The sequence below is a fragment of the Gopherus evgoodei genome, chromosome 2, assembly GCF_007399415.2.
Source record: "Gopherus evgoodei ecotype Sinaloan lineage chromosome 2, rGopEvg1_v1.p, whole genome shotgun sequence".
In the NCBI taxonomy this organism is placed as follows: Eukaryota; Metazoa; Chordata; order Testudines; family Testudinidae; genus Gopherus; species Gopherus evgoodei.
The window spans coordinates 250,500,093-250,510,167 of NC_044323.1; the positions used below are offsets into that span (position 1 = coordinate 250,500,093).

Here is a 10,075-nt window from a genome sequence, read left to right on the forward strand (position 1 = left end):
TAGTATGGAATGGTTCAGCTTCTGCGACTTGTCATTCACAGATACTGTTTGCTGCAGATCAAATTTCCAAATTCAAAACAAATGGGCAATATCGAGCTGGTTAAAATTTTTCAAAATTAAAAAGGAGATGGGAGGAAATATCCCTTTTTGACAAACTCCAATCTCATGAGCATGTGAGGTGTCTTCCTTAGCCCCACACAGAGCTTTAGGGACAATGCAGTAGCGGCTGTAGAAGAGGATTTGGCTGTGACTAGGACTAAACATAGGCAGTCCCTGGTAATGTTAGTGAGTTGCTCACCTGGCAGGGCCGCCTAGAGGATTCCGGGGGCCTGGGGCCATCGGCGGCAGGCGGCTCCGGTGGACCTCCCGCAGGCGTGCCTGCGAAGGGTCCGCTGGTCCCGCGGCTCAGGTGGAGCATCCGCAGCCATGCCTGCGGGAGGTCCACCGGAGCCGCGGGACCGGCAAGCAGCAGGGGGCCCCCCGCGCGGCGAAATGTCTAGAGCCGGCCCTGTTCGGCGGCGGGGGGCCCTTCCGTTCCGGGACCCGCCGCTGAAGTGCCCCGAAGACCCGCGGCGGGGACCCCCCGCCACCGAATTACCGCCGCAGCGGGACCCGCCTCCGAAGCGCAGCCCGCTCTTCGGCGGCGGGAGGCCCCCGCCGCGGGTCTTCGGGGCACTTCGGCGGCGGGTCCCGGAACGGAAGGGCCCCCCGCCGCCGAATTACCGCCGAAAACCGGTTTGCGCTTCGGCGGTAATGCGATTCAGGGGGGTCCTTCCGCCCCGGAGCGGAAGGACTCCCCCGCCAGCGAAGACCGGGAGTGGAAGAAGCTCCGGGGCCCGGCCCGGCCCCGCAAGACTTTTCTGGGGTCCCCGAGCGAGTGAAGGACCCCGCTCCAGGGGCCCCGAAAAACTCTCGTGGGGGCACCTGCGGAGCGCGGGGCCTGGGGCAAATTGCCCCTCTGCCCCCCCCCTCCCGGGCGGCCCTGTCACCTGGTAAAGGTAAATTTGCATTTGAAGGTTCTGGGGGATACTTTAAGGTAGTCCCTTAGTCAGATGTTTCCTCGAAAAGTGTGGACACTAGCCAGGGCTGGCTCTACTGTTTTTGCTGCCCCAAACAGGGTGCCGAAGTGCCGCCGCAGACAGCAGGGGCAGTCCGTGTGCCCTTAGGGCGGCACGCGCGTTTCCGCGGCGGCGGCAGCTCGGGGGCAGCTTCTGTCTTCCGGCTGAAGACAGACGCCACCGAATTGCCGCCGCGGGCAGCTGAACATAGAAGCTGCTGCCAACTTGGCGCCCCCGCGGAAACGCATGTGCTGCCCTAATGGCACACGGACTGCCCCCGCCGGTCGCGGCGGCAATTCAGCATCCCTTGCAGACTGCTGCCCCAAGCACCTGCTAGGAATGCTGGTGCCTGGAGCCGGCCCTGTCACTAACACAGATTTCACTGGATAGAAGAATGTTACTATGCCAGCATTAATTCCTCATTATGACATCATTGCAGGATGAGGAGACGAAAAATAGGATTCAAGGGAGAGAACTTCTCTTTAAATATTAATAGATTTGAAAACAAATGAAAGGTAAATTACTTAATGTTTTAGTCAAATATATATATTGTCTGCAGAACTGCATCCTCGCCTGGTTCACCAGAACCTGGATTTGGTGACCTTTAGGGTACACTTAAAACCTAGACTATTCCTCGGAGAAGCATTCATTAAGCGGAGCAAGGAGCATGATAGAGAGATACTGTAGAAAGTTGTATAGGCCTGAGTACCCTATTTTAATATGCTCTTAAAATATATCCAGGGCCGGTGGCACCAACTGTTACTGAGGTTGCCTAATAGTCCCCATTATGAGGTTCTGGTTAGTGTTGCTGATAACTTTGCCAAAATTTAACCATTTGGGTTGAAATTTTACATGCCAGATGTCTGCCTCAGGCATCAATATTTTGGAAAATTTTTGTCAGAACAGTCCAGCAATTTCTGAGACTGAGGCTAAGGAATGATAATGTTTTGCCCAATTTAAAAAATCCTGGTGTCTTTTTAAAATTTTTGTTTTGAACAGCTCTAGTGCTCGCATGCTTTGGAGCAATTAACTGAAATTTGGCAGAGGAGTGGCCTTTGTGTCAGGGTTGTGCTTTTTGCTAACCATGTGAAAATCTGCCCAAATTTGGCCAAGATATAAGCCTTTTCAGATTCTCCATTAATACATGCTGAGGAGAGACAGCTTCTACTGTTAGTCAGACTGACCGTCCCCATAAAGCAATTGACCATGCTTCCACCAGCCCAGAGCAACAGGGATGAAGCAGAACTTTCCTTGTAGTGGCTGCTCCTGGCTGTTTTGGGCTGTAGCTGGGCTGGGCACTAGAACAGAGAGCAGGGAGTATCTTTCTTATGTTCGTAGGGTACATGTACACAGGGACGAAAGACCCACGGCATGGCTGTGGCTGTCTGGTCAGCTGACTTGGGCTTGTGGGACTCAGACAGTGGGGCTAAAAAACAAAATTGCTGCATAGACATTCAGGGTCAGGCTGGAGCCTGAGCTCCAGAACACTCCAGTCTTGCAGCCCGACCAAGCATCTTTTATCCCAGTGTAGACATAGCCTCAAAGATACCCCACATCCCCAATCCACTCAAACTGCTGGCACCCAGGCAGAATGGAGGTGTAAGCTTCCAGACTCAAATGCAGAGAGGACAAGGGGTGGGCCTGTGAGGAGGGCAGGTGGGAGAAAGAAATAGATTGGATAAGGAGTCTGATGAGACTGGGACTGGAGAGTGGAGGAGAAGAGGGAAGAGAAAATAGGATTAGGTAGGCCAGAAGACTTGGATTGTGAGCCAGTGGGGTGGGGAGGTTGGGAATGATTGGGAGCCAAGGAGAGACTGGGACAAGAAGTCTGAGGAGTGGAGGCTGGGACTGGGTAGGCAAAGAGAAGGAGCCAGAGACAAGGAGTGGAATGGGTATAGATTGGAAGGGCTGGGGAAACAGGAGTCAAGCTTGGCGGTTCAGGAGAGGGCAGGCAGAAGGCTCTGTGACCACTAGAAAACACTCCCTTCCATCACCTAGAATGGAACCCAAGATTCCTGAGTCTCGCCATTCGTCTGCTGTCAGCATAGCTGTAAAACCCACTGGCAAAGTGGATGTCTCATCCCCCTTTAGTGCTGGTCTACAGAGCAGATGGCAAACTACTATTGCTACCAGTTACTCTGCTAGTTTAAGTGGCAGAGGTCTGTGAAGTGGGTTCAAAGGTTCCAATGTGGCTGATGAACCATGTGAGTGTCAGTATAATGCCACATGATGGAATTTTTTTTTCAGTTTGCTTCTTTAAAAAATGAGGAAATTAGACACAAAGTACATCAAAAGAACATTACTAAGGTTGCATAGTCAAGCATTCAAAAGCTAAGACAAGCCAGAAAAACTGCCTGTGCCCCTTTGTATGCATTATGATACAGTCTTTAATTGAATGATCACATACTATTTTTAACTACTGGACCCCTAACTCATTCAGTGCCCACAGTAGATCTGCTCTGGGGATAGATCAGGGCTGTGTTCTGAATGAGGTGGTTGTTTGTTGGGCCCTTGCCTAATTTAGAAGTTGGAAGGAGAGTCATGAATGAGTCGGGATTTCAGGAAGAGAACGGATGGCCTCATGGTTAAGGCAGCTGAATGTCACCCTGGAGAACTGGATTCTATCCCTGCCTGTGCCAGAGTTTTCACTGTGATGCTAGGCAAGTCCCTAAACCACATTTTCCACAGGTAGTCACTAATTATCTGTTCTTCTTGCTCTGTGTTCCTGACTTGAGAGCCTGGATCTGATTTGCAGGAGTGTTGAGCACTCACTGCTGCAACTGAAGTCAATGAGAGCTGTGCTTTATAGAGAGCACTATATAATGTTCAGAACTCTGACAACACAGGTTCTAGGTGTCTCAAGTTAGACACCACGTAGGTGGAAATTTTTGGACCTTATTCCTTCTATGCCTCAATTTCCCATATGTAAAATGGAGATCAGGGCCGGCTCTAACTTTTTTGCCACCCCAAGCAAAAAAGAAGAGTGCCGCCCCACCGTACCCCCCCCATCAGTGCTGCACCGCCAAAACCCCCGCCCCCGCAAGCACCATGCTGCCCGAAGCCCCGCCCCCTCAGAGTGCCATGCTGCACCAATGCCCTGCCCCCTAGAGTGCTGCCCCAAGCCCCCATCCCCCTCCGAGCACCATGCCAGCCCCTGCCCCAGAAGCCCCGCCCCCCCGAGCACTGCACCACCCAAAGCCCCCCCCCGAGAGCCCCGCCGCCGAACCAAAAAAAACTCCTCCAGTGCTGCCCCAATGAACCAAAAAAAAAAACAAACCCTAGCGCCGCCCTGCCCCAAGTGCCGCCCCAAGCATATGCTTGGTCAGCTGGTGCCTGGAGCCAGCCCTGATGGGGATATGACCCCCCTCAGTTCCCATGGGTGTTGTGATGATAAACGAATGTTTGTGAAGCAATCAGATACTATGCTAATGGGCACCGTAGACAAGCCCATGAGGAAATGAATGGTTTTGTCTTCAGAGCAGGATTTGACTGGTGTGAGGTAAAAACAGCATGGGGCCACACATTGCGCAGTGAGGAGAAAACAAAATATAGAACAGCTGCCCATTCCCTGAGCACTGTCCATCAGTGCACTTACAGATTTCTTAGCGGTTCTGAGAACACAGCTCACAGTGATTTTGGTTGGAACTTAGGAGCTCGGCACCACTAAAATCAGGCCTTTGATATATAGTGCTTAATATATAGTATGTTTTTGTTTCATAAGAAAACTATTCTGTTACTTAAAAAGGCCTTCCCCCCTCCCTTTTATGTCTGTAGGGTTTAATGACTTTGCTCTACCTCCTTGTGGAAGATGTCTTTCTCCTCATAAATTACTACAGCTTCAACTACTGGCTGTATGTTGGGCTGTCCGTTGCAGGATTAATATACCTGAGACGTACTCAGCCTGATAGGCCACGGCCTATTAAAGTAAGTACATTACAGAAGGAAATAAAACATAATATACAGTCAATACATCTGTTTGTATATACATTACAGTATTGGCAGGGCCGGCTCCAGCTTTTTTGCCGCCCCAAGCGGTGGAAAATAAAATAAAATAGAACAAAAAAGCTGACTGACTACAAGTGGAATGACTGAGTTGCTGCTGAAGTGCCACCGAAGAAGAAAAGAGGGACCTGAAGGAACCATTGCTGAGTTGCCGTTGCAGGCCAGGATGTGCCGCCCCAGTAATGTACAGAGTGCCGCCCCTTTCTATTGGCCGCCCCAGGCACGTGCTTCCTCTGCTGCTGCCTGGAGCCAGCCCTGAGTATTGGTACTAAGAATGTGTCAGAACTTCCCTTATATGCTACTCTTTTAGCCACGAAAGTCCTTTTAACACACATTGTCACAAGTTAAGGAGCCAAATGTATCCCAGCTCTCAGAAGGATATCTATTATGGCATTTTTGCTACATATAGTATAAAAATTGACATTTATTGATTTTGTGACTCATTTTTCCTTCTGTTCAACTTAAAACCCTCTTCGTTCTTAAAATGAAATGGTCTAGGCTCCTTAGTCCATAGTGTGTCGCTGGATAGGCCCTTATTTTTGTTTAGTCATTTTTTCTCATAGTGGATCTTTACATTGCCATAGTTACAGGGTGCCTAGGGCTCTGGCACAGTTTGGTATTCAGGTGTGATTACACCTCTTATAGTTTGGGAAATTCTGAGCTGCCAGACAATAGTTCCACCTCTCCTTTGTTTGTAGGACTAGTACTTTACTTCCTCTTCCCTTCGTCCATATATATTTTGCCATCCAAGACACACATGGTAGTGGGAGAGTGAGGTGTATTAACGCTACTTGAGTCCTCCAAGAAATGGTACCCTATACACACTTCAAGAATAGAAGAGTGTTACCTAGTAACATTCATTTAGCCAAGTGAATTTAGAATACAAATTAATACCCCTTCACGAGCTTTTCCAAAGACCTTTTTTTTTGACTCTGTCTTGTCACAGTCTCCTGCACCATCCTTACCAGCATCAGTTTTTGTTTGTGTGTTATTAGAGAGCGAATTGTTTTGGTTCCTATCCAGCATCTACCACAAAAATAGAACTCCTGTGTACAATCAGCATTGAAATACATTCTCTAAAGCCAGTAAATGTTCTAATTCTCCAAAGCTAGTCAATTTTTTTTTAATTTCAAGTTTGACAAGATCTTTCATTCACATTTTGAATGTAAAAAGACAACAAAAAACCCACATCACAACAACCAGCAAGGGAAATTTTACTCAATCTTTTTCCTGTTTTTTGACCAGCCATTTCTACTTTCTGTTGGACATCAAACTGATGAAACACAAGGTGTTCAGGGGTCTGCTCAGCCCACAAATCTTTAAGTTATAAAAATCAATTATTGGATTTCACGCTTTACCATATGCAGCCCTGCTTGACAACAAATAGCCTTGATAAAACTTATCATCTTCACACTTCATTTACAAACTCTCCAGATAATAGGCAGAAGAGAGGAGAGAGGGTGAAATCCTGGCCTTATTAAAATCAGTGGGAATTTTGCCATAGACTTCAGTACACCCAAGATTGCACCCAGAGAGTTTATCTAAGCTGATTGTGGGTGCCAGTTTATGAATTTCTGTTACTCTTTGCCTGCTTAGCTGACCTCACATTTTTGCATGGAGTTTTGTGCACGCACAGTGGATTGTTTTCCTCAATTTATATTTTACTTACATAAAAATAATAATTATACAAAAACCCTTTCTCTGTTATAAGTTACAGCTAGCTCTTAAAATGTCATGACATTTTGAAAGGCCATTCTTGAGAACAGTGGCTAGATAGCAAAGTGTGGTTCTACTTTAAGAAATGAATCTGTAAAAAAGTTTATTATGGCTTCCCTACTTGTTTTCCAATTATTTCCATATCAGATTTGCTGATTTTACAAGTAAAATGATGTGTTTCTAACTGCCACCTCTGCACACTCAGCTAGACTCTTGAAAGTCAAGCTGGATTCGTTCAGTTTCTGACATCAAATGATAAAAATTCTGCACGAGAAGCTTAGCAAAAAAATTCCCTACATGGTAGTGCTCGGCTTCAGTGCTCTGCTCTTACTGCATTTGTGGATCTCCCATAAGTGTCAGTTGGAGCTGAGTTTGTGCAGTCCTGGAAACAAGATGGACAGATACAGACACACACATGTATTTACACCTAGGGGGCAGAGGGGAATCCCCCAGTTCTCCTCCAGACTCTTCAAGCCATTTATAATGTCCTTCCCCTCACTTTGTAGCATATGAAGGGTCCTCAAGTTATACCAGAAAAGAGACAAAAGAAAGGTCCTTTCAAGTGAAGGGAAAGGTGGCCTGTCTCTCAGGCCATCTTTCTAGATTCAGCTCTTTGGACTTGGCCTATTAATAGCTCTATTGTCTTTTATTAGGATCCAACTCCAGCCTCTTATCTTGAGGCATCTTGCTTCACAGCTGGTCAATATGGCGTTAGCAACAGTGTTTCCCTCTTGGCTGATGTGTGTCTATTGTCAGCAGTCTCTGAGGTGAAGCAACCGACCTCTTCTTCACCACTCCTTTCTGTAGCAGCTTTCTCTTTTTTAGCTCCTCTCCCTCATCCAGGAAGAGCAAGCCTTACAAGCAGGCCTCATTAGTGCTTCAGTTCATAAGGCCTCACATTTTTTAACAGTATGTTTTGTTGTTTCTTTTAATTCATGTTGATCTTTTTGTATCTGCAGCTCAGCCTCTTCTTTCCGGTAGTATACTGTTTATGTTCCATTTTCCTGGTCATGGTTCCTCTCTACAGCGATACAATCAATACTCTCATTGGAATTGGCATAGCCCTCTCTGGAATTCCTGCATATTATTTGGGAGTTTATTTACCATATGAAAAGAAACCTAAATGTCTTCAGTGGCTCTCTGGTAAGCAATGTAGTTTTACATCAGTATGTGATTATGTACATCTCTACATGCAGGCACCTGTAAATAGAAATTGTGAGAACCTTGTCAGAAAACATAAAAAAACACCTTAACTATCTTTTCTGGATTTTTTGTAAATTTTTTTCCCTCAGAAATTTTTAATGTATAATACAGTACGTGTGTAGGAAGATTTGCTGGGTTTGTTATATGTTTTAGAGGAAAAAATAACCTGAACTACACAACTTTACAGAATTTTCCTGCATGTAGATTCAATAGAAATATTACAGTGACCAGATGTCCTGATTTTATAGGGACAGTCCTGATATTTGGGGCTTTTTTTTAATATGGGCTCCTATTACCTTCCCACCCCCATCCTGATTTTTCACACTTGCAGTCTGGTCATCCTACAATACATTACTTATAAGTCATTATGGAGGAATAATTTACATTGGCTTGGTCAAAAGTCCTCCTAGTGTTGAAGACTGAAGAAGAACTCTGTGTAAGCTCAAAAGCTTGTGTGTCTCAACAACAGAAGCTGGTCCAACAAGATATTACCTCACCCAACTTGTTTCTCTAAAGACTAAACTCACTCATTTTTGCTCTGGAGGACTGAAAGTACCACATCACTGTATTGTTTTGCTGACTGACCAATTAATGTAGTATCTGAGTTAGATGAGACCACCTATTTTGGTACTAGTTAAAATGTGAATTCTGCTATAATGATGGATATTTGAGATTGGTAAGGGGCTAACATTTGCATTGGGGAAAAAATTGGTGGTCCTGTACACATGCTTATTTCTGGGTGCTCTCTTCCAGGAACAATTGAAAAAGTGGTTGTGTGTGTGTGTGTAGGATGGGACAGATGCCATAACTTGTATAAATAAACTGATGAAAGTTTCCTAAATTTATTAAATCATTAATTTAGTGGACTCAGGTTCAGAAGCTAGTAGCTGCAGAGGATTATCCATATCTCTGCTACTGACTCTCAGACTAGTCTTGAAAGGCTCAGTTCTGAGCAACTTGTTCAGTTTCATCCCAGCTCTTACAAATTTCCATCAGTGAAGGGCTGATTAAAAATTAAGAATTTCAAAGTTGGGCTTTGATGTCTCTGTGAATGATTTATCCATTGGAAACATGAATTTAATCCTCCTCACAGAGATGTTGCAAAGCTCAACTAATGTTTGCAAAGTGCTTTGGGATCCTTGGATGCAAAGTTTATAAAAGACCAAAATTCTATTGTAACTTTGTCTCATCTATGTGTTTTTTTTATTTTGCAGCCACAACAACAAAATATGTTCAGATGTTGTTCTACTGTTGTCTGACAGACTTGGACACTGAAGTGGATCAGACAGAAGCTAAAGCCAAATAGGGTTGTCTGGGCATTTACATACTTGAAGCATTTTTACTGTCTGAAATTCTTTGTGTAGGGTTGGTTGCACGAAAGTACCAACAATTACACTGTGCATCAGTTTGATGTTAGTTATTTTTGTGTTTATTTTATTAGCCCCTTCACTGCCAAGGGTATTTACCAATCCCTGTTCTACAGGATTTTTTTTCTAATTTTGTTTATTAATGCTGATTGATTAGCTCGTGATTGTGAAGTGCTTTGAAAATATAAAGCACTGTATGAATAAGCTCTTCATGCAGGGCCGCCTGGAGGGAGGGGCAAGTGGGGCAATTTGCCCCAGGCCCTGGGCCCCGCAGAGGCCCCCACAAGAGTTTTTTGGGGCCCCTGGAGTGGGGTCCTTCACTCGCTCCGGGGCCCCCAGAAAACTCTCGCAGTTCCCAGGCCTCCAGAGCTTCTTCCACTCTGCGTCTGGGTCTGGGTCTTCAGCAGCAATTCAGCCCCAAAGACCTGCAGCGGGGGGGTCCTTCCGCCCTGGGACCGTCTGCCGAAGTGCCAGGTCTTCAGCAGCAATTCAGCAGCGGGGGGCCCCTGCCGTCGAAGACCCCAGGCCCCCTGAACCTTTGGGCAGCCCTGTCTTCATGTTACATAAGTGTTAGTTTTTGCAAGCCTTTTGGAATAAATCTAGCCAGTGCAAAGCAAAATCTTGAGAAATGAAAAGACAAATGAAAGAATACAATGCAAATCAGACACTTATTAGATTTACATTTCTAAAGATATGACGGGAGAAGAAAGTCACAATATAAATTTAAGA

General features: G+C 45.9%; 1 protein-coding gene across 6 annotated transcripts in view; it reads left to right on the plus strand.

Annotated features, from left to right (window-relative positions):
* The window catches only part of LOC115646941 (Y+L amino acid transporter 2-like), a 35,979-nt gene extending 26,362 nt beyond the window's left edge, over positions 1 to 9,617 (plus strand). For 5 of the 6 annotated variants that reach the window (XM_030553413.1, XM_030553411.1, XM_030553410.1 and 2 more), the window contains 3 exons: positions 4,833 to 4,982; positions 7,736 to 7,919; positions 9,194 to 9,617. In XM_030553413.1, the coding sequence (XP_030409273.1) occupies positions 4,833 to 4,982; positions 7,736 to 7,919; positions 9,194 to 9,285 (426 nt within the window). In that variant the 3' untranslated portion in view covers positions 9,286 to 9,617. The remainder of the gene's footprint in view (positions 1 to 4,832; positions 4,983 to 7,735; positions 7,920 to 9,193) is intronic. The other variant, XM_030553414.1, reaches the window with a different exon arrangement.
* The last annotated feature ends 458 nt before the right edge of the window (positions 9,618 to 10,075 follow it).